Consider the following 24,234-nt stretch of genomic DNA (forward strand, 5'->3'; position numbering starts at 1 on the left):
ATTCAAGAAAGAAAGAAATGTCTTATTTCTCATTTAAAAGAAGGTTTATATTTCAATTTAATAATCCATTTAAAATAGTTAAATTCTAATCTTAAACAAATTCTCATTTTAAATATAAATGATAAATCTCGAACAAATAATATGCAAAATGATATATTTTAAGGTAAAATGTTGCAAATAATATAAGATCGAAATGATTATAGGCATTCAAATAATAAGAATTTATTTACATTTTGTTTGATATGTAAGAGTGTCCGTGAGACATGTATCCATCCATAGATGAATTCTAAATCTATTTTAAGACTATTTTTTACTCAATTTTCGCACGTTCACTTGAAATCAGATGGAACTACGGTTTCATCCTTCGTCTCCAACTCTTATAGCAACCTTCGGTGAACTTCTCCAGAGCCGGACCTGTGTTCGACGGGGCCTGAAGCGCATATTAAAAAGTGACTCTTTTACTACAATAACTAATAATAAAATTCAATTTACAAATAACATATATACTAAATATATAAATAAGCTAAAAATAAATATATTACATCAATAAAAAAAATTAATAAATATTTAAAATAATTATATAAGCACTACTCATCTAGATGTTTTAAAGATAAAAATATTTATTAAATCTGTATAATTCAATTGTCGAACTTTTCTTTCTCAATCGATAATGTTGATAGTCCATTTAGTATATCCTGTAATACTGAGACCAATGCAGTAGCCGCAAGCAGTAGCAAAGCGATAAGTAGTGACCACCATGCAATTAGGTTGCAGTTGCCACAAGCGACTGAGTTAGCGTGCGACAGTCCCGTGCTACGCAATTAGGTCACGCGAGCAAAGGCCAACCACCAGCCTGCGTCGAGTGAGATAACCAGTGCAAGAATCAACGTGATTAGATCGCATAAATGATTCTTGTTGCACAATTAAGTTACAATTAGTGCCATGTGTTGCAAGACGAAGAGGATGGTCGAAGAAGATTATGATTACCTCTTATTCGGTAGATCCGTACCTTGGTAGAAAGAATGTTGTAGAAAAAATCACGTGCAAAGAAGAGTAACACCGGAGAAGAAATTGCGTGCAAAGAAGAGTCATGCATCGGTGTATGTCTCGGAGCCATGAGAATAGGTTTAACAGTCATTTAAGATCCATGTCTCTCATTTTTTTTAGTATAATTAAAAAAAATGGGTCCTTCATTGAGCTGGGCCTGAGGCGGTTGCCTCTCTGGCCTTATGGAAGTTACGGCTCTGAACTTCTCGAACCACCACAAGTAACTCGTGGCGGGGACTCACTCCCGCGGTTTAACTACAAGTTACAACCTAGATATCAATTGTGGCTCTGGCGATCTCAAGCCGATCTTCAGTCCGATTGTGAATTGCAATCGCGAGCTCACGACCAAGTCATCACGAGCTTGGGACGTGGCTATGAATCACGACACTCGTAATTGGGTTCTGTTTCTGTGTCATGTCTAGTCTAGTGTATCTTGTTTGATATCCTCTCGAGTCTTGAATGTCAAACACGAAAATCAAAATCAAAAACAAAAATTGTAAAAATTGGGGAAACAAAAAACAAAACAAACTGTCTATCCCTTCCCTTGTCTCTTTCATCAATCTTTTTGAACTCATTATTCCATTTTATCTTGTCAAGTACTTGACATACACCCTTCTAATCCCCCAGTTTACTAATAGATAGATAAATAATCACCATTGTTATCCATTTGGATTATTAATTGAGAATCTGATTCTCCTAGTCAGTGTCCACTACTTTTATTTCATAGACATACAGCATATGTTCTCTGGGTACCCATCAAACTCATAAGAGACATCACTTATCCCTTTTTCATGACACTTTTAACTGTGCTAATATCCTGCAGAAAGTGAAATAGCAATGTTTTATATATATACACGCAGAGAGATCAAGAATCCTGTTCTCCTAGTCAGTGCCCACTAGCTTTAGCCTTTAGTGGGAAACATTCATGCATGCATCGATGTTCGAGGCGATGTTTGGGTTGAAAACAGAGGAGCATGCTTCAGGGTTTAGGGAAAGGAATCCTTGGGCTGCAGTGATCAGCTAGAGCGAGCGGTGGCCGCTAACTCATGGCAACCTTGCCGATCGAGGAGTTTGAGGCGACGACCACAACTCACGGCGCCGTGCCACTGTGAGTTTAATTTGTGGCCTCACTAGGAACTTGCAAACACAAGTTTTTGGATCGGATTGGTGGGGAAAGAATGGTAAATAAATTGAATGTTCGTGAATAAATTTAGTGTTTAATTTAATAAGAGTTTGTTTACGTTCGTTCAATACATACAAGATCGATTAAATAAACAAACTTAAACAACTCGTTAAATTAAACAAACAAAACATATATGTGTTCGGTTTGTTAAAGTTCATGAACAATATTCGTGAATAATATTAGTGAATCATGTTCGTTAATAAAACTTTTATTAATATGTTAAATAAATAAATAAAAATTTTAAAATAAACAAACAAATTTAAATTATCAAACTCAATAATCAATTAAATAAATAAAAATTTTAAATAATCAAATAAATTTGAATTGAGAGTTTGATAACATTTAAACAAATCAAGCTCAAATCGAGTTTGAATTGAAAGTTTGATAACATCTAAACAAATCAAATTTAAGTCAAACTCAAACTCATCAAAAATAAATTAAGTCAAGATTGAACAATCATTTAAAAAACTTAATTCATTTTAGGTTCGGTTTGACTTGTCTTGATTATCTTATCAAACAAACTTGAGCACCCTAAAACTTATCTCGAGTTGGCTTGTTTACAACCCTAGGTAGGGAGTTTATTTGTTTTTGTATTATTCTTTTAGTGAGTTTCTTTTAATAATTAATTTTTTTTTTATCATTGATGAAATGGCAATTTCCAAAACAGCATAGGTGATTATGCATTTTTTTCCAAATCAAGTAGGTATTTTGAATTGTCCAAATCGTGCAGTCTAGTATGGGTTCAGTTCTCATTTTACCGTTTCTAAAAACCACGTGTGTGGTCGCGTGATTGTCCGAAGAAGGGTTGTTGTTTAAACGACAATTTGAGGTATCTCACCCAACCAATCGTTCATTTTCCTCTAAGAAAACTTGACACGACCTCGCTTCCGCTTGAGCTGCGAAATTGGAAACCCTAGTTTTCATTGGCGAAAACGACTTAAAAGCCTACTTTTACTTCACCAGCCCACCTCCATTTTGTATTCACCGGCGACTACATGATCTCCTCTACGACAAAGGCTCTCGTCCCTTTAGCTGGTATATATTTTTTGGAAGAATAAGTTTAGTAAGAATTGACCCTAAGACTACAAAATTATTAATATTTGAAATGTCAAATAATCCATTGTCTTCTAAAGTAAAATTATTTTGATTATATGTTTTCAAAAATTTTAAGTATCTTAGTTTAACTTAGTTTCATAAAAGTTACGTGGTTAAATTAACTTAAACAGCATGATATAGGTAGGTCATCGTGCTTAGCTTAAAAATGCATTATCTTACTACCATAATTTTACAAATGATTTGACTTGTATCATCAATTTAAATTTAGTTTGTATTTACATTTTTTAATTATATCTGAATGAATTAGCTTAACCGTACAATAATTTTGACTTTTGTGTTATACTTTTATCATTGAAGAATTGTCTAAATATTTTAACTTAGTTGATAAAAATTCATATATTATTTATAATACTTTATTTGTATATTACGGAAATACAAATATCTATATTAACAACTGCAAATATTTTCTATGAATTAAATCCTTAACTAATTAGGTGGACCTATTCATTATAGTAATTACAATTTATAACTATTTTATATATGAGCTATAAAATTATAGTTACAATGTGAACTTATCTTATTAAAGATGTAATGTGTGTGATAAGATAATAATATCAAATAATATAATAAAGATAACGTGTAAATTACATTTTCGATCTTATAACTTGTACTTTTTCTAATTTTAATTCTGTTTTGAATCCATTTATGTTCTTAGTTCAGTAATTTATATTAAAATATATTTTCAAATAAAATTAATTTTAAATTGCGTTACATAAATGAAAGTTTTTTTATATATAAAATAGTCATAAATTCATATTTGTGTTAAATTTAAAAATCTAGAAAAAATTAAGACGATATTTTGACTTATTTATTCGGTTATCGCGAGCAAACCCATAGCGAGTTACAAGACGATGAGATCGACCCCTTGCTCGCTTCCCCTCCCGCCGGCATCGCTCGCTCATCCACGAACCTTCTCATCCCTCTTAATCTCCTCCTCTTCCAGATCCACTAGCCTCAGCATCTTCGTCGACAATCACAGACGGCAACTTGTCGGAGACGACGACGGCACCGGCATCTCGCACCACCTCCGGAATCTTCTTCTTCGGACCGTTGCCGGAGCCCTTTCCTTGTCCCTGGTGGTCTCGCCTGCCTTCGGCCTCGCGGACCCCTCCCCCGCCCTCTGCCGCGAGGAAGACGGCGTGGTGGACCATGCGGAAGTGAGGCCGGAGTCCATCACGAACAAGGGGCTCGTGGAGGAGGCGTGGGAGGTCGTCAATGAGAGCTTCCTTCCAGATGCCGGAGGCCGGACTTGGTCCCAAGAGAATTGGATGGTATCGGATTTGCTTTTGCTTGTGTTAAAGTTTACTCGATAGTAAAACAATACTGAATTTCAATGAACCAATCCAAAACCCAACACACTAGCATCATCGTGATTTAACAATGGTTTTTACGTATCGCCGTTCGCAATTTTTTTTTTCTGAAAAAAAAAGAAAAGGAGCGAGATACCGAGTATCTGAGCGGCAGTTCCCTATGTGCATATTTGATTGGGAATCATCGAGAAATATTTTTTTTTGGTGGAAGTCCAAAGTTTGACGTAGCCAAACTCCAAATAGTTGGAACAAATACAATTTGATGATGATGATGATGATGATGATGATGATGGATCACTAACATACGATTTTTATGAGTTTATGTTAGAGGCTCCCCATTTTCCTTTCTAACAAGCTCTTTATCTCCTGGGTTTGATGGATCTCTTGATTTTTGTATTGTCAAGCGAGCAACTCTGTTTCTGTTGCAGTTTGACACTAGCCAACATCTAAGACGGTGAGTCTTGGAACTGACTAGAGTTGATCAAAATATCCAACATATACTACTCCATCTGGAAAATGGAACCCAAATGACCCAATCCAACAACAGGCATTTTGTTGGTTTGGGTTTTTGTATATGTATATAAAACCTGAAAAACTTGAACGTTGCCCAATTTAAGATATACAATATCTATCTAATGTCATATGTCATATATCATATACCATGCACTTGCGCACACACATACACACTCAATATACTATGGAAACCCAAAATCTGAACTGAACCACACACGTTTTTTAATACTTTTTTTTTTCATTTTGAATTTTTGAGTTTGAATTCTTTTAGCTGACTAAATTCAACCATTAGAATCAAGTTTTCTTAAATTTGACCTGTGCCCACTATCCACCTGTCAGCACCATGACTTGGTTGCTTTATTTTGGTTGCTTTATTAAGTAGATGACCTCGTTTGAGCTCGCTGACATTTGTTAATTAAGTACTAGATTACTTACATTGCTTGCATTTTAAATCAGAGCAATCATTTCACTCACCCTTATTTTCTTAACTTATTTCTTGGTTAGCAAAAGAAGCAGGACTTCCTTAGTAGCAGAATACAAACAAGATCTAGAGCTCATGATATCATCAAGAAAATGTTGGCTACCTTGGGTGACCCGTACACTCGGTTTCTCTCTCCAACAGAAGTAAGTTTCACAATGTGAGTTTCCCTTGTGATTCAATGTGATATTTAAGATTTCATCATCATTCCATGTGATATTTGAGTAATTAAGAAAAATTCCTTTGGTGACTGATCCCTAATTTATCATAAATAAATTATGATCCTAAGAAAGATTGAATGCCTAGATCATTAACCCCTTAGTTATCAAGATTGAAACAAATATTGAGAGCTAGTCAAGTGAATCTAATATGTTGTGTTCCCTTGAATTATTAATTATCTCTCCTATCAGATGTATGGAGATCAAACTTGGCATTGACTATGTAAGTTTCTAGTTTAGTGTCAATCACAAACTTGCCAACTTTACTGTTCTTGATCAATGGAAGGATACTTGTTTTTTGTCACTTTTTAATCCTTTTTCATTAACTGAAAAGAAGCTTTCCATGTAAATTTACTCATACATTCTCTATTTTATTTCTCTTCAATTCTTCTATTATCATTATCTGAATTATATTTCATGCCTTTTCTTTAGTCTTGCTAAATTATTTTCAAATGGAATATTATGTGATTGGAGTGAATTATCTGATCTCTTGTATCAATTTTTATTCCACTTCCTTTTAGCTAACTCATGACAATATTTTATTTCTGCATATAATGAGAAGGTTTGCAATTTTCATGTTTGTTGGCATGGTGCTCTTGTCCTCATCGAAAGTTCTCAAAGATGGCAAAGTACGATGTTACTGGGATTGGAATAAATCTGAGGGAAGTCCCTGATGATAACAGCAATGTGAAACTGAAAGTGTTGGGAATTATACTAGATGGCCCTGCTTATTCTGCTGGAGTGAGACAGGTGATAATTAAATTCTATTTATGCATTTTAAATAAAATATTTCTGACATCTTGATCCTGCTACATACATTTTTAAGGATCTTTACTTTTGTATAAAATGCCATGCCAAGAGAGGCTGAGTGTTGAAATTACCTATATTATTGATAACAACAGGAGCATACCCTGGAAAAGGAACTACAAAGTTTCTGTGGTTAAACATGATTCACTTTCAATCATTGTCATTTTATCAACATGATATGACTCTACCCAGTGTGGTTTACATCTTGCCTATATCTTTTTAGTGTTTTTCATATATATATATATATATATATAGAGCTTCTTCCTCCAGTTCCACATAGATCTGTTGGAATTGATACTGTGCCCATATTCAGAGAATACTGTGTGTAGGCATTTAATCATATACTAAAGTGTTTGTCATATTATCTGTGATGCTCAACCATATGATCCTTATTTTATTTTTATTTCTTGCCTATGCCTCCACTAAATTATTGTTACTTATCTCACAAGAATTCTTATACTTTCCAATGATTTTCTTCACCTTTCAAATCGTCAAGTTATTTCAATTTGGAGGTAATAGCGTCTTTCTAGCACATTGATTCCTTTTTTCCTCTAAAGGGGGACGAGCTATTGTCAGTTAATGGCGTAGATGTTAGAGGGAAATCAGCATTCGATGTTTCCTCCCTGCTACAAGGTCCACAGGAAACATTTGTTGTGATTAAGGTTAGGTGCAAATGATGCACATATCTTTTCAGGTTGTTTCTTGCAGTCCCTAGTTTTGAGCATATAATTTATCAACTCATGTTTTCTTGCTATACTTGTAGGTTAAACATGGAAATTGTGGCCCCATACAGTCTATGAAAATTGAGAGGCAACTTGTAGCCCATTCTCCTATTTTCTATCGGCTGGAAAAATTGGAAGCTGGAGACATCTCAGTTGGATACATACGCATAAAAGAATTCAATGCCCTGGCAAAGAAAGATTTGGTGATAGGTGTGCTAAATTAATCTTTTGATAAATTTCAGAAGTCAAAAATATGCAAAGTCAATTCCTTTTCAAATTTAGTTTCTCTTCTGGCTGAGTTGAGAACTCATGCATCCATTCTAGGCTTTGCCCCTGAGTCAATTGTATTCGTCTAGCTTTACCCAATTATATCAGCAAGTTAGAGTTGTCAATTGTCCCTTTTTTTTCTGATTGTGGTAATCAAGATTGTGATTCGAAAATCTTAAGATGTTGCAACCCAAACTATTCTTATCCCAAGTAGGATATGAGTCAGGCTAGGAACTTACGAACCTACATTCTGTTCTATGCTTCCTTGCTGTTATGTTATGGGATATTGATCTCAACAAAGCTTTACTGGATGGAATATATTTACATCCACTCAAGACAATTTAAAGTGAACAGTGTTTTGAAAGTTTTTTTTTGTGCATATCATTTGAAAAAATTTTCAATTATATGGGACTATTTATATCTCTAACTAGAAGATTGCTTTCTAACTTTTGCCAATCTCATCAATCTTATATTTATCATTAATCTTATAGAATTATATTACATTGTTCATATTTTGTTAATAAATAACTTTAATGGTGCTTCATGTTACTACATAAAGGTTATACTGTGGTAAATTATTAATGTAAATATAGTTTTAAAAGTATTGTAATTAATTGTAGGATCCTAGAGTGCATGCCCTAAATGTATTGACCCCTCCTCGTTGCTAGTTAGGATCTCGATCTTGACAATCTTGCTCCTGATATGCAGCACTAAAACGACTCAAAGATGCTGGTGCATCATATTTCATTTTGGACCTTAAGGATAATCTTGGTGGTCTAGTGCAGGTATGGCTGCTCTTTACTCTTTTATTGATTAATTGATTTATGCAGCTAAAAGGATTTATTTAGCAAGTCAATCTTATCTAGACTGTTTATATTTTATTTTAATTTTTTGGTTTTTACTTTATGGAATCATTTCCCATCTTTTTGGACCATCCTCTTGATTGATTTCTCAGAAGATTTTAAACGCGTTAACAGTAGCTAATTTGATTGGTGATCCCCGATTCTAGTTTTACCCAATAGCTTAGAAATATTATGTGATGATCATGAATAAAATATGAAATCAGTTTTCAACTGTGAATTTACTAGCATTTTCTGTTACATTGAACTTTTTTGTTCACACACAAAAAAGTTCTTGAAGAAATGAATAACTGATGGAGGATCAGACTATCAATTGAGTTAGTCTATCTTGAGTTCTTGACTGGTTCTAATAATTTGAATATCTTGTTTCTTTTTATGTGATGATTTCATTTCTGTGGTTTTCTTACAAGATATATCTATAGGATTGTGAAAAATAAATAACATGGTATTGTTTTGCCCCTCTTGAGAAAGATTCTCTTCTGTAATCTCTTCTAATCTGATGCTACAAATCTTTACCTATGATATAGTTATTTAAATATTAAAATTGATTGATTAACTACTTATCTCAAAAGCTTAAGCTGTTAAGAAATGGATGAATTTATTTATTTATACTATTAGGAAATGGATATTTTTTTTATATTGTTAACACTCTCGTTGCATGTGTGATTGGCTCGCACCTCCCACACACCAACACATGCATTGATGATGATCCTGTCCGAGCGCTGAGTCGATGGACGCTGGGGACGTGGCACGCTCCGCTGTCTCCGACTGTTGGTGTAGATCTCCGGCGAACCTGCAAAGAAGCCGAGCCGGGAGGGGTTTCCCGGCGACGGCCCTCCGACGCTCAAGTCAGGCAACGAGGAATGAGAGAGGCAGCGTAACTGTGGCTACAGTGAGAGATCGCGCATACCTTCGTCGACGTCTGGGGTCCTTATATAGGACCCCGGGGAGGCGCGGGCACGCTTCTCGATGCGTGCACGCTTCCCCAAACCTACCTTAACGAGCCCATGTCAGAAAAGTACCTCTGACGCCATTCCGCAATCGTTCGAGCATATCCCGGATGTGATGGTGGAAGCTTCCACCGTATGATCCTGTGTACGGCTCGACCGCCAACTCTGCTACCTGTCGGCGGCAGACGTCTCGAGGATGATGTTATCCCCTGTCCCCTTTGTCCTCTTGCGCTTCCTGTCTGTTCTAGGGCCGAGCGGCCGAGCGGTTCGGCCGCTCGGCGGACATATCACTTCTTTCTCGGTCGTATGCTCGGATGAGATTGCTCCTGCCTGTCTTTGCTGCCTTGTGCCCCGGCCGAACGGACATCCCGCTCGGCCCTGAAACCTTTTCACATTGAGCGTCGGAAACCCGACCCCTAGTCGGGTTGTCTTTTATTCGGCTCGGGGGATTCCGGTCGGCCATCTCATTCCGGTTGGTTGATGCCGGTCGGCCCTCTCAGTCCGGTCGATCGGGTCTTGAATCTCTTGACCTTTGACCTCCACGTGTCGTTGACCTTCCGCCAACGAGGGTCCCCCGTCCTTACCACCGGATCGGATGAGATTCATTTTGACACATGTAGGATTTGACCCCCTAGCCTCTTGCTTGGATATCATTTTTGGGTGGAAATAATTCTCATGGAACCCTAGGTAGCCCTCCCCCCATACCTATACAGATAATAAGGATATGAAACATTGCAAATAGACCCCCTGCATTATAAGAATCCATTGTACTATAAGTGCCAATTCCCAGAACTAGAAGAATCCGTTGTTTATGTTGTTTGAATAAGCTAAAAAAGAACACTGATCTAACATTGTTAACTCTTATGGGTCGTAATGTTATTTACAGTCAATTTGATCCATTCTCCTTGTTCAAGATTAATAGGATAGTTGTTTTTTTTGTAGTAATTTGCAATGAAATGTTTTGGCTGACTAAACTTTGGTTGAGAAAACAGTATTGGATACATGGTTAAGGTTAATAGTATATCAGGTTCAAAGTCAGGAGGTTGAAATTTCAGAAAACCAAGTTCATTGAAGTAAGGGGGCAAAACAAATGTAGCCTCTCTTAGCAACATATTGAAGATGAGATGTCATCATTGTTTCACATATAGCCAACTGGCAATTGATGAGTAAAGCATTGATGAAGTCAAAGCGGTTGAAGAGAAATGGTTAACAAAAACTGAAAAGGAAGTAGGCTTAATTATGCAATCTAAAGAAAATATGATTTGTATTTCTGGATATTGGACAACTGTTTTAACTGATGGTTATTTATCTTATTTAAGATTACATGGCTTCCTTGTTTTTGAGAGCAAATAGGTAATTTGATGATACTAATGTCATCGACAGATATGGTCTATGGAAGTTCAATTTGAAGTTTTTAATGACATTATAGTGTCTTATCAGTACTCTAATTCTGAGGTTCGATCATAACCATATAGTTTTCTCTTTTTCCCCTTTATTCCTGTACCAGTGGTAACATGTCGGAGATTGCTTGTCAAGCTGGAACCTTTCAGTTAGTTGTTTTGCTGAAAATTTGCACATGACTTTGGATCAGCATATTTTCCTTCAAAGTATATTCAACTAATTTGTCCGTACCTAATGCAGCAGTTGTTTTCTAGGCTGGAATTGAGGTTGCTAAGCTGTTCTTAAATAAAGGAGAAATGGTATGTGATCAAAATTTTGATTTGTTGAAATATTTTCCTAACTGTAGTATCTCCATCAATGAAATTGAAAACTCAATCTAATTATATTTGTCTCTTTTTATGCCCTTTTAATGGATTTCTGTTGATCTTGTATACACTTTCTTCTCTTTTCATGATATTAGAGACCATGACAATATCAAAATTCTTAGTGTTTGTGCCTCCTGTATCAAAATTCTTTGTATCTATTTGCTTCTTTCTTATGATTCTCAGATTCTAGTTCTGGATTATTGCTTCTCAGGGTTGCATTACCTAACATGAATTCATCTTACAGTAATGCTTTTCCTTTTCTAGTGAGGAAAACACATGAATGGTCCCTGAAATTTTATCCAATTTACACTCGAAGACTAGGCTTTTAGCCTGGCTTGGAGCATCTAAATATGTTGGAGTGTTTTTTTGTTATTATTATTATTTTTATTTTTAAATAGAAGGTTTTCAATATGATTTTCAAAGCAAGAGAAAGAATTGAGCTTCTTTCATGGGAACTTTAGTCCCACAACTACCTTATGGAGAGAGTTTAGGAGATTTGAGTGCAATACTGCAATGTACCCATAAAGTTAGTGTCTTGGAAAAAGTGAAGTTAGTGGAGGTTGTGCCCATGGCGGAGTCATGAATAACAAACTTGAGCAGTGTGGTGCAGAGAAGAAGAAATATTTTGGTGCTTGGGGTAGTTCATGTTGGAACTTTAGTCCCATATCTAGCTTTTGGAGGGACTCTAGGATATTTAAATACAACTTGTCTTAGAAAAGGTGTGGGTCATGTGGAATGCACATGAGTAGTGTGCCATATCCAATCATGCAGACAAATGGCTATAGGTGTTGACGGCACACAAGCAGACATGGATAACGTGGCTTACATGACACATGGAGTACTCTATTAGCACACTTCATACATTCACATTGTCACAATTCGTATTAAGGTGTATATTTAATTTACTTTCGCATAGAAAGTCATGTTCAACCTGAGACGCAATGTATGACTTAAGGTGTATATTTAATTTGTTTTCATATAGAAAGTAATGTTCAAGCTGAGATGCAATGTACAACAACCAGTTCTCCAGTAGGAAGAAAGCGCCAATGAGTGACTTTCAGCTTAAGTGGTGCAACTTTGTGATTCAATAGGACCAAATGAACCAGTGCCTTGAATTGGTAGAATTCAGATCATCAAAGCAAACTAAGGGTTAATATCAAGTCTGATTGGGTAAAGCTCAAGAGACCGCCCAACCTAGGGTTATGGAGTTGTCTATATCAAGGTTAGAGTGGGCTAACAAACTCACTCGAGTTCAACTGGAATTGCAGCAAGCAACAAGCCTCCCTTCTTCCACTAGTAGCAACAATCTTTGTTCTCCTTGCAGAAGAAGTTTCAGCATCTAGATTTGCACACTCTAGCTGGTGGATTCCAGCAACATCATTTCGAAGAGAGATCACTGACTCTTCCTGGACAATGCAAATTGCAAACTAGTGGTCAATCTCACCAGACCTTGATTGTACACCATTGGCATGAGCAAACTAAGCCTTAAAGGAAGTGATTACACACTTGGCCATTGCTACATCGTGACAAACCATCATTCGACCCACTGGCAACCAATATCCATCCAACAAAATGTTCCTTAGCCGGCTTGGGCCCGAGGTGGTCTAAACCATGGTTAGAACCACAGAATCCTTTGCAATCTACTAGCATACCTATACCTGAGAGATCTAGGTCAGCATTTTCTAAGCCTATTGAGCTTTGGATCCAACAACCAAAAGTCAATTCCAGGTATCTGTTATGTAAAATGCATTCAATGAATAAAGAAAACAATTAAATAAGATATAAAAATAAGTTCATATGTTCATGAATCAAGATCCATATTCTAGGAAGAAACCATCAGATTATACAGAGGTGTTTATGGAGAATTATCTCAGCTTATCTTAGGACTAGCTCTTTTGCCAACGCTACATAGCCAGTCATGGAAGTGAAGATAGGCTAAATACCTTGAATGACGGCTTTACTTGCAATTAGAAAAAGAATTTATTTGAAGTAACTGCAAGTTAGAGAGGTCAAGCTAGATAAAGTTAATGGTTTGTATATGTTCCAATGGACACAAACATAGCCAAGCCATGATAAATGCTCATTAATAGGTTCACAAGGATCTGGAGGGGTGGACTGTTTTTAAATATTTTGAAAAAGAGTAGTCAGTACAAGCTGATGGTGCAAAGAAACAAGTTTTTTTCATTTGCTCTGTTTTCATTATTTTTTTTGCAAGAAAAACTTTCAGTTTGGGCTACATTATAGGTTACCACCATCAGTTGGGGCTGCTACGTGTTGATTCTCATATATGTCAGCACATTACATACTGTACCATACTACGTTTGAACATAGATTTGGCAAGGGATTCAGATTTTAAACCTCAATTTGATCTTTAGTTTCTTTCCATCTTGTATTGTGAGATTCATTTGAAATCAACTTGGAATTACCATGATATGTTGGTCTCTGATCTTGACTGTCATTGACTTGGATCATTTTAGGTCATGTACTCAAAACACTTATATGCAGGCTGCCACTGCTTAAAAAAAAAAAAAGATAACCCGGTGCACGAAGCTCCCACCATGCGGGGTCCCGGGGAAGGATCCATTGTATGCAACCTTATCCTGCTTTTTTGCAAGAGACTGTTTCCAAAATTCGAACCCGTGACCTTTTTGCAACGGCTGCTTAACTTTATTGTTGCGCCAAGGCTCCCCTTCCAGGCTGCCACTGCTTGAATTTATTAAATTCAAGTACATTCTCGGACAATTAACTGATGCATTGTAGTCATCTCATCCCCATGATTTTTTAGGGTTTTATAAATTTAACTTTAGTCTAATTTTTCCTTATGTGATTGTTTTTCATACATAACATTACTCTTCCTCAAGAAACAACATTATATCTTGACCATCCATCAATTTGCATCCTAACCTGCATAGTATCCTCTTAACCTTATGTTAAGTGGTTCAAATCACCTTAGCTACAGTATTTTGATATATATATATATTATTGATATGCATTTCGAGATGAATTAGCATTTGTTCAACATTTCCTTTTAAATTTGTCAGGTCATCCATACAGTCGGCAGGGATCCTGAAATCCAGAAGAGTATTGTTGCAGAAAACACACCCTTTATTGCTAGTCCTCTCATCGTAAGCAACCTTTGCATCTTCTTATTCTTCATTAAGCAACTGTCTTTAGGTCTGTAATTTGTGCATATGATACTAACATCTCAAGTTAATTATGAAGTATTTCTTCACATATTAACTTTTCTGACAATGTGTGAAAATATATTTTTATTTTTACAATTAGGTTGGTTATAAAGATTTGAAGTGCCGAGCTGTGCCGCCTGAAACAGTTGAAATTTACCGTTCCGGTGACAAACCGAAACCGGCACAGTAGGAGAACAAATTTTGCTGCCACCGGAAGCGTCGCAGGACTCTTCCGGTGGCGGTGGAGGCGTCGCGCGACGCCTCTGCAGGCGCCGGAAGCATTGCGCGGTGCCTCCGCTGGAGCCGGAAGCGTCGCGCTATGCCTCCACCGCCGGCGGAGGCGTCGCGCTCCGCAGCGCGCGATCGCGAGATCGGGCACACGGTTACAAACGAAATTTTTTTAATTAATTAAACAATTCCTAAGTGTGATATTTTGAATAGGCTTTTATAAACCCTAATTAAATTATCCCTATAAAATATATTTAAAATTTTTTTTAAAAAAATAATTGATATTTAAAAAAATCTTTTTACTGTTTTAAATTTATTTAATTTTTTTAAAAAAAAATTCTAATAAATCATATTTATATTCTAATAATTTATTATTATTATTTTTTACTGTTTAATTTACATTTTAATTTTTTTTACCATTTTAAATATATAGATTTAAACTAATAATTAATTAAATGAATAAACAATTAATTTATATAATTATGATATAGCAATTTTAATTCAAGTAATTAATACATCTTTAAAGAAAATTATATTTAATTATTTTTTTTTAACCATATTAAGTTGTTCAAGCAACTTATATAAAATCAATATACAATTTATTTTAAAATTATATACAATAAACATATCTATTTAATAATTATTATATATTAATAAAAAAATATCGAAACGGTATCGGCACGGCATAATACGATACCGAAACCGTATCGTTCTGGTCTGAGACCGAAACCTCGGCACGGGTCGAAATTTTAAACCTTGTATACCTATGGGTCATTCTCCTGCACTATTCTTTGGCCTTCATCTACATGCACTTCAAACTTCTGAGAAATATAATTTTCTATGTAGGTTGCAAATAAATTATTTTTTTTTATATAAGAACCATCATTGCGAAATTTCAAATACTTACTGATTTGTTAACTCAGTGCTAATGTAGAATAAACAAAACCTTCTAGAAAGCATTTCCCAGTATGCAGACCAAAACCTACTACTATACCCATCTATCAACATGGAGAACTTTATAGACACTGTTGTGCTTGTGCTTCCACATCCCATCCATGTTTGTTCTGTTTGAACTGATAGTTTGTTTTGTATTTTTCTGGTTATTCATCTTGGGGAGGTAAGAATACTTCTTTAGATGGTTCAAGCAGTAAGATGCCTCTAACTAATGTATCTGGTAAACTCAAGCCTACGGTCTTATATCTTATTCATTGGCTGCGCAAAAGTTACCCTTCAGTAAAATATTGGAGCCTCCTAGATAGCTAACATATAGTTTCGTACAGAATTGTGAAGTTGTATTTGATCGCAAAATAGCTTCAGAACTTACAAAATTGTGTTTTCTTCCTGATGACATATAATACCTGCTGATCTTAGTTCAAAGTTTGGGTATTTTCGACACACACACACACATGCTGATCTTAGTCCAAAGTTTGGGTATTTTCTACACACACACACACACACACACTTAGTTGTTGTTGTTGTTATCAGACACATTCTTTGATTTGAGGTATTTGTTGGTATATGCTTCATTGCTGTGATATCTGAGATAACCAAGATAGTCAAATTCATGATCCAAATTTGTTTAGTATGAAATTATCATCAAAACATGTTGCCTGAGTAATTCTGACTGAATGATTGTGGGATCGCAACATCAATTCACTGGCCTTGCTTGCTCGGACAGGTCACCCTCGGTTGTATTTGCTCCAAGGCCTTATTGTCATGAAAGGACTCAATAGATTGCTTGCTGAAGGATAAAAACAGAAGAATAAGAACCAAAAAAGTTCATTCCAGACTTGGGAGATAAAACTGTCACGAAAATTGAGAGGATCATTTTCTCTTCTTTGTTTTAACTTGGTGAGGGCAGAAGATGCTATCCCTGATGGAGTAGCAGAGGACCCAGCCAGAACGCAGTGCTGCCTTCTCACAAAGCAGCAGTGGCGTTTCCTCCTGAGGTTGTGCTGAGGTATCTTTGGGTGGGGGAGTGAGGACTACTATAAGCTATTCCGCTTGTCCAAGGAGGAAGTTTGGTTCACTCTAGACTGTCCCACTATATTGTCTGACATCTCATTGTTCTCACAGCACAACTTGAGGGGGATTCTTTTGTTTCATTTTTTTTTTTTGTTCTGAAAAAGATATCGAAAAAGCAGGATGCTCACTCAGATTGCCCTATTTTAAGAAATTGTAAAGAGTTAATAGAGACTGAACTTAGAAACCAGGATACATGGTTCAGAAATAGACAGAGGTAGCAAGATAATAAATTTTTTTTTCAGAGGAAATCAAAGATACAAATTCAGGATTGCTAGAGTTCGGTCATAGCCATTATAGGCATGTAATGGTAGGTGGAATCTTCTGTTGAATTGGGCCCACTTGTGTTTGAACTTGTGGATCGATCTTGGTTAGTGTTAAATTGAATGAGCCATTTGGTTGCCCGATGGTTATTTTGGCAGAACACTATGTTTAAACTTGTTATTTAAGAGCTATAATTGAATATAGGATTAAAGTGTTTTTATTAAACCTAAACTCCAAGGTTCTTACTATCTGATCCTAGCATCTCGGTTCCTCTACCCTCTTCTAATAGTATGTAGGAAAGCACGTTGATCGTCTTGGAGGCAACAGTACAATATTGTTGTGCCTTGTCTTATTCTTGTTCCTAGAACATTCTACTACATCATTCTTGTCCAGTCATACTTTCATTCGTTTTAAACTTCATACTGTGATCATTGAATGGCTAATGTTCTGCTTCTACTCATGCAGGTCCTGGTTAATCACAGAACTGCAAGTGCAAGTGAAATTGTAATAAGTTCAAATTTCCTTTCCTCTGCATATGTGCTCGAAGTCTGTAATCATGTGATTATTAATTTCAGGTCACTACAGCGCTTCATGACAACTGCAAAGCTGTTCTTGTGGGAGAAAAGACTTTTGGCAAGGTTTGGACTGTTGGACATGAGCTCTTTGTCTAATTGCTTCCACTCTCTTGTTCAAACAAAGTCAAACAAAAAGGAACTATAATTGTTAGTCAATTTACATATAAGAAAATTTTGGTTTGGTTTGGTTTGGTTTGGTTTGATTTGAATTCTCAAACAAGTTAGGCTACATTACTTGCTGACCGAGCTGAACAAAAGTTCAAATGCTCTTAAGTTAGCCTTTTAAACTAACTTCTAATTCTTTTTTTATATTAATTTAGAAATTATATCTCCCATTCAAAGTAATTATCATATTTACTTGATCCAGCCAAATGAAATTAACTGAAGAAAGGAACCTTCAGAATTTGATTTCTTTCAAAAAGTTTCACAACTAGACAGTATAATCTATGTTTGTTAAACCAATTGGACACCTTTGTATGACTGCCTATTTTCCATTTTATGCTTTGCAACTTCACCTAGTTGTGTAATTAACCAATTAGTTTTGCAGGGATTAATTCAATCTGTTTACGAGCTTCATGATGGATCTGGTGTGGTTGTCACCGTAGGAAAGTACGTCACACCCAAGAACAAGGACATCAATGGAAATGGAGTAGAACCTGATTTCCAGCGCCTTCCAGGTAAAGAGCTCATTGTTCAGTGAATAATAAACAAGGCAATCGAAGGATTGATAGAATTTTCCAAAGCAGCTTTAAATGAGGTGATCAGTTATCTTTCACAGTGCCATATCGAAGGCAAAAGTTGAAATAGCAGGTATACAATTCTATCCTTCCTTCTAGGTAAAGACTTTGTTGCTTATTGAATAGTAAACAAGAACAAATCCAATGTTTAATAGATTTTCAAATGCAGTTTTAGCAAAGGTGGCTAATTATCTTTCAAAGTGAAGGGCCATCAACACAACATCATTCGACTTATTTCATGTGATCTAAAATGTATCAGTAGATAACCATGGCTTTGCAGTTTGCTCTTCCTCTTTCTGACACTGATGCTACTATCAAATTTTCTCCGGTAAGTGATCTGCTCCTCATATATAAAGAACAATGTGATGAACTAATTTGAACTGTATGACTTCTTTAGGAATTCAATGAACAACCATTTTTCTGCACCATTTCAATCTCTACCTTTTGCACATTGGTTCTTCTACAACTTATGAACTATTTTAATTTATCCCTTTGGCAGGTGGATTATCTCTGGTGATAGCAATGTAATGTTCAAGTCCAAATGTCCAACGAAAAAAATTATATTTCAATTTTAACCTCCCTATTAATAAGCCTCCCATGTTTCTAAAGGCTTGACTTTGATAGTTAAATTGTTTTGTCTCAGTCACAAATCTCCTAGTAAGATTGCCCAACTTATCATTGATAGACTCCTCTTCCTCCTCATGTTTAAGGAGTGCTTATATTCGCTCCTCCCCACCCTACCCGAACAACTCAAATCACTTTGATTCCTGCTGAGGTTGAGTACTTCAATTGGATGGTAAATTGACAACTTTTCACTTGCTCAAGATTGATCTTCCTCTGATTATAGCATTGCATTGTTTCTAGTTTCTACCACTAAGAACTTAACTTGCATATTTTGAATAAATGCTTCACTTCTCACATTTACAGGTGAGAGAATCGTCCCGATGGTTCTTACTTCATTTCTAGTGAAGCAATTAGTGAAATTTTCTCAACATCGATATCACCCATCTTCAATAGAATGCTAAATAATTTGTAATCTAGAATCAATTTACAAGGGCACCTTGTGATACAAGCCATGCGTCTTTCTCAGTGAACAAAGTCAAGTCATTTTTTAAACATCAGCCTTACCAATTAGTTGATTCAAAGGCACTAAATTTTACCAATTTTGCCCCGGGCTTCGTGTGTGGTGGTAAGAAGTAGGGTGCATTTTCAAGCAATTAGGGTTTAGTTCCCACTGGTGATGCTGGTCGCCACATTAAGAGTCATCATATTTCTTGGGTTTACTTGGTGGACATACTTGATTTTAAAAAAAATCCAATCAGTCACCAGGAATTTTATGAACAATGGCATCAATCAATCACCAAGAAATGCTAAAATTTCATTTCAATGCAGTTAGTGACACTAGAAGATATTTGGAAACGCTAATACATTCTTGAATTGCTCCTTGTGTGAGCATTTGCAATCTCATTTCCTTTAATTCATCTGTCATCTCTTTCTGATTTAAGAGAAATCCTTCGAATATCTTCATGGGCATTCTCATTCATAACCCAATCAGTTCTGCGTCTGTAGAGCAATGGAGCGAGTGATGGCCTTCATGTTGAATAAGTGAATGGAGAAGAAATGGAAGAGGAAAGAGATTTCATTGTAAATGAGACTTTAGTCCCACATTAAAAGTTTCAAGGTATTTTTGTTGATTTATATTGATTCACATACATTGAGGATGTGAACAAATGCATAGGGAGAGGCTCTCTCTCATGTGTGGGTACGCAAGGGCCCTGCAAATCTAGGACCCGGATTGCACTGAACCAAGTTGACTCAAGCGTGACCTGCGCACACGAATGTTGGTCAAAATTTGCCATGTTTTGCCAAGATCTTTTGCTGCTGTGATCGGATGCATTGAATTCAAGATTAATGCAGAATAAAATCGGCCGAGTAATAATTCGGTCAGCTCGCCCGGTCGATCTCTTTGTCCGACAGACTTCTCTGCCCACTCGAGATCTTCGCCCGGTCGGCTAGTCAGAGATTGCATAGCCCGACCTGTCTGTCCGCTCGACACCAGATCGCCCGGCCTGCCTCTCATCAGGCATGTCTGCCCGCTCGGTCGGCCTTTCTAATCTGCTGCGCCCGCTCGGGCGATCAGTCCGATCGGTCAACACTCTGCAGACTGCCTTCATCACTTGGCAGAAATCAGTCCCTGCTGGCAGCCTGAGATTATTAACTCAGGTCATCTCAGCTGCAAGTTGAATTTAATTCGAGTATTTAAATTCGGCTAATACCCTGTATATCTCCGACAATAGATTGTTTGTGTCCAACAATCTTGAAATAGTGTCACTTCTGTTGAGATGATCACGGAACGAAATGTTGAGGTGCAACAGACTCAACATGTGCAAGCCCCCTTCGCCTCGATTGGAACTATGCCAATCAGTCATGGGGAAAAGCCAGAGAAGTTCAGTGGACTGAACTTCAAGAGGTGGCAGTAGAAGATATTTTTCTACCCGACCACACTCAATCTGGCTCGGTTCTTAATCGAGGACCCTCCCAAGCGTGTTGAGGATGCTGATGCGCAAACCATCAGTACAGTGGAGGCATGGAATCATTCTGAGTTTCTTTGCCGAAACTATATCCTCAACTGCCTTGCCGACTCGCTGTACGTTGTGTATAGCATGAAGAGAACGATTAAGGAGCTGTGGGAGTCTCTGGACAAGAAATACAAGACGGAGGATGCAGGGGCAAAGAAGTTTATCGTGGGACGATTCCTAGACTACAAGATGGTTGACTCCAAGACGGTGATTAGTCAAGTCCAGAAGCTTCAGGTGATCTTGCATGAGATCCACTCAGAAGGGATGGTTTTGAGTGAAACCTTCCAGGTGGCTGCTATCATTGAAAAGTTGCCTCTCGGCTGGAAGGACTTCAGTAACTACTTGAAGCACAAGCGGAAGGAGATGAATGTGGAGGAACTCATTATTCGACTTCACATCGAAGAAGACAACAAGAGTTCAGAGAGAAAACTGTTCTCTCAGGCTACTGTGAAAGCCAACGTGGTCGAGCACGGTCAAAGCTCGAAACGGAAGAACCCTAAGTCTTCCAAGATGGGACCTAGAGGAGGCATCAACAAGAAGAAGTTCTCTGGGAAGTGCTTCAACTGTGACAAAGTGGGTCACAAATCTTCGGAGTGCAGAAAGCCGAAGAAGCAAGAGGCCAACCTGAATGAGGGACCAGAAATGGACGATCTATGCGCTGTGGTCTCTGAGTTGAACCTGATCGATTCAAACCCGCGACAATAGTGGATCAATACTGGAGCCACCAGACATGTGTGCTGCAATAAGGAGTTGCTCCACAACTTCGAAGAAGTCATTGGAGATAAACTGTTCATGAGGAACTCAGCAACCTCGGGCATCATCGGTCAAAGAAATGTGGTGCTGAAAATGACCTTGGGCAAGAATCTCACTCTGAACAATGTGTTGTATGTTCCAGAGATTCGAAAGAATCTAGTATCTGGATCACTGTTAAGCAAGCATGACTTTCGCATTGTCTTTGAATCGTTCTCAGCGATCAGTGCAGAGGACACCCAACCTATATCGACTGGAGATCCCAAGAACTAGGTTCAAAGGGACAACTAATATGTACTGACAAGACACACTGTGGGGAGTAGTCCAATGAAACAGTGACTAGATCAGGGTAAGCCGATGGGATTTTAATGATCAAAAAGAGTAGATGGTAACTCTTGAGGGATCACCTATGTGAGAAATAAGTGGGGTCGCTTCGAAGAGAATTGGAAGCACAATTCTTAGAGATTCTCACAGAACCAGGCGTGTTCATGGCCAATAACAATTACAATCATGAGAACTGAGTTGTATCAGGGATAGTCTTGGGTGAGATTTGTCACTGCTTACACAAACGACAGTATAGTTCAAGGACATTGTGTCTACTATCAGCCAGTAAGCAATCAAATCTTCACAAGGGAAGGTTCAAAGGGTAAAACCTATCTATCATATATTTGACTCAATTGCTGAATGATATCACATACCCTATCTCCATTCATGTGGGGGATTGTTGAATAAGTGAATGGAGAAGAAATGGAAGAGGAAAGAGGCTCCATTGTGAATGAGACTTTAGTCCCACATTGGAAGTTTCAAGATATTTTTGTTGGTTTATATTGATTCACATACATTGAGGATGTGAACAAATGCATGGGGAGAGGCTCTCTTTCATGCGTGGGTGCGCAGGGGGGTGCAAATCCAGGGCCCGGATTGCATTGAACTAAGTTGACTCGTGTGCGAGCGCGACCTGCGCACACGAATGCCGGACCGGTCGGGACAAAATTTGTCCAAGTGAAACAACTAACATTTTGCCACGTAGATCTTTTACTGCTGTGAAACGGATGCATTAAATTCAAGATTAATGCAGAATAAAACCGATTGAGTAATAATGAGTGAAACGGTGGTTGTTTCACTGCTCGACTAATAATGATCATTAAGATCGTTAACTCTGGATAATGATCCGAGCTCCTATATAAGGAGGCTCCGATCATAGGCAGAGTAAACACAACAAGCAAAGACTCTCCATTTTTCTTTCTCCTCCTCTGTCGTGCATTTCCTGCTCGGTGGAGTGCCTGTGGTAGCATGCGGGTATCACTCAGCTCGTCGTGATCACCAGTGTTTGGTCAGATTCACGGTCAGTTGTTGTATCTTGGGAAACAGACGACCCTTGTAAGCCTCGAAGCACAATCGGAGGTGGACAAATCTGTTTCAAGGAAACTGCGACTCGCAGGCCTCGGTCATCTCGCCCGGTTGGTCTCTTTGTCTGACCGACAGACTTCTCTGCCCGCTCGAGATCTTCGCCCGGCCTGTCAACTCGCACGGTCGGCTAGTCAGAGACTGGACAACCCGACCTGTCTACTCGGTCGGTCTGCTTCGCCCGACCTGTCTGTCTCGACCTGTCTGCTCGGCTGGTCTACTTCGCCCGACCTGCTTGTCTGCTCAGCCGGTCTGCTTCGCCCAACCTGCCTGTCTGCTTAGCCGATCTGCTTCGCTCGATCTGTCTGTCCAAACCTGTCTACTCGGCCGGTTTATCTTTCGCCAGACCTGTCTGTCCGCTCAACACCAGTCCGACCTACCTCTCATCAGGCCTGATTATTTGTGTTCGACACTTCATTGGTACTTTCTATTTGCGTAGAATCAGCACGTATGTCAAATTTAGTATTGCAGTCATAAAACTTCTTAAGGAACTGGGTCAATATGATAGTCGATGATTGATCGATCTTTCAGATTGAAATCGAGGTTGAAGATCATGATGTTCTTTCTGTCTTCCGGACAAATAAATTCATTAATTTCGTTGTGTGCTGTTAATCCCTGACAATGAAAACATATTATATTATTATCAATCAACTAGAGCATGCATAAATTAAGAATTAAGGTCAGCAATCTTGTCTCACGTTTGGGGTTTTGCTAGAACTCAGCACGTGCCAAGCGGCTCGATGTGGAAAAGCAGGGCCGCAAAGATAGATCAATGCAGTTGGAGGATCTTCCGGCGGCTTTAGATTAAGAAGGAACGACGCATTCCAGACCTTGGGCGCTTCAATATGCAGCTTAGTGACGACGTCGACGAGGAGTAATTCGAGCTTTGGACCATGGACGTCGATGGCGTCCATGTTGAGGATCATGCAGAACAGGACGAGATGCTTGATGGAGGTGGAGTGCGTGGATTCTTAGTCTGCCTATGCCGTGCTCGTGCCCATAGCACAAGACGAATTGCATGCAGAGTCTCGAGGAAGAGACAGGAGGCGAGGAGGTTGGACAGGAAATCATGGCGAAGGAAGCAAAATTCCATGCAAGAGGGGGCATCGATCGAAGTATTCCGACACCCGTATGCTCTCTCAGGAAAGACTTCTCTGCGACTTGAGACCGAAAAAGCCGCAATTCCTGCAACTAAGATTGAACGATCCCTTGCCAAGGTTTCTAGGGTGACGTCTTGCACACCGGCCCGA

The 24,234-nt window shown here is 37.9% G+C and overlaps 1 protein-coding gene across 6 annotated transcripts; it reads left to right on the forward strand.

Moving 5' to 3' along the window:
- Positions 1–4,161: 4,161 nt before the first annotated feature.
- On the forward strand, positions 4,162–19,551 carry LOC121981583 (carboxyl-terminal-processing peptidase 1, chloroplastic-like). 6 transcript variants are annotated; one of them, XM_042534177.1, is made up of 16 exons: positions 4,162–4,617; positions 5,674–5,793; positions 6,478–6,615; positions 7,230–7,334; positions 7,436–7,604; positions 8,370–8,446; positions 11,127–11,171; positions 14,279–14,362; positions 17,402–17,440; positions 17,512–17,574; positions 18,059–18,188; positions 18,258–18,321; positions 18,418–18,576; positions 18,748–18,772; positions 18,892–19,044; positions 19,176–19,551. In XM_042534177.1, the coding sequence occupies exons 1-12, from the start codon at positions 4,198–4,200 to the stop codon at positions 18,311–18,313; spliced, it is 1,446 nt and encodes a 481-aa protein (XP_042390111.1). In that variant the 5' UTR covers positions 4,162–4,197; the 3' UTR covers positions 18,314–18,321; positions 18,418–18,576; positions 18,748–18,772; positions 18,892–19,044; positions 19,176–19,551. The 6 variants fall into 6 exon arrangements, with proteins under 6 accessions (XP_042390111.1, XP_042390110.1, XP_042390108.1 ...); XM_042534176.1 differs by having other exon boundaries at positions 18,404–18,576; positions 18,748–19,044; XM_042534174.1 differs by having other exon boundaries at positions 18,748–19,044.
- The last annotated feature ends 4,683 nt before the right edge of the window (positions 19,552–24,234 follow it).

This window comes from Zingiber officinale, chromosome 5A (assembly GCF_018446385.1).
Source record: "Zingiber officinale cultivar Zhangliang chromosome 5A, Zo_v1.1, whole genome shotgun sequence".
Taxonomy (NCBI): domain Eukaryota; kingdom Viridiplantae; phylum Streptophyta; class Magnoliopsida; order Zingiberales; family Zingiberaceae; genus Zingiber; species Zingiber officinale.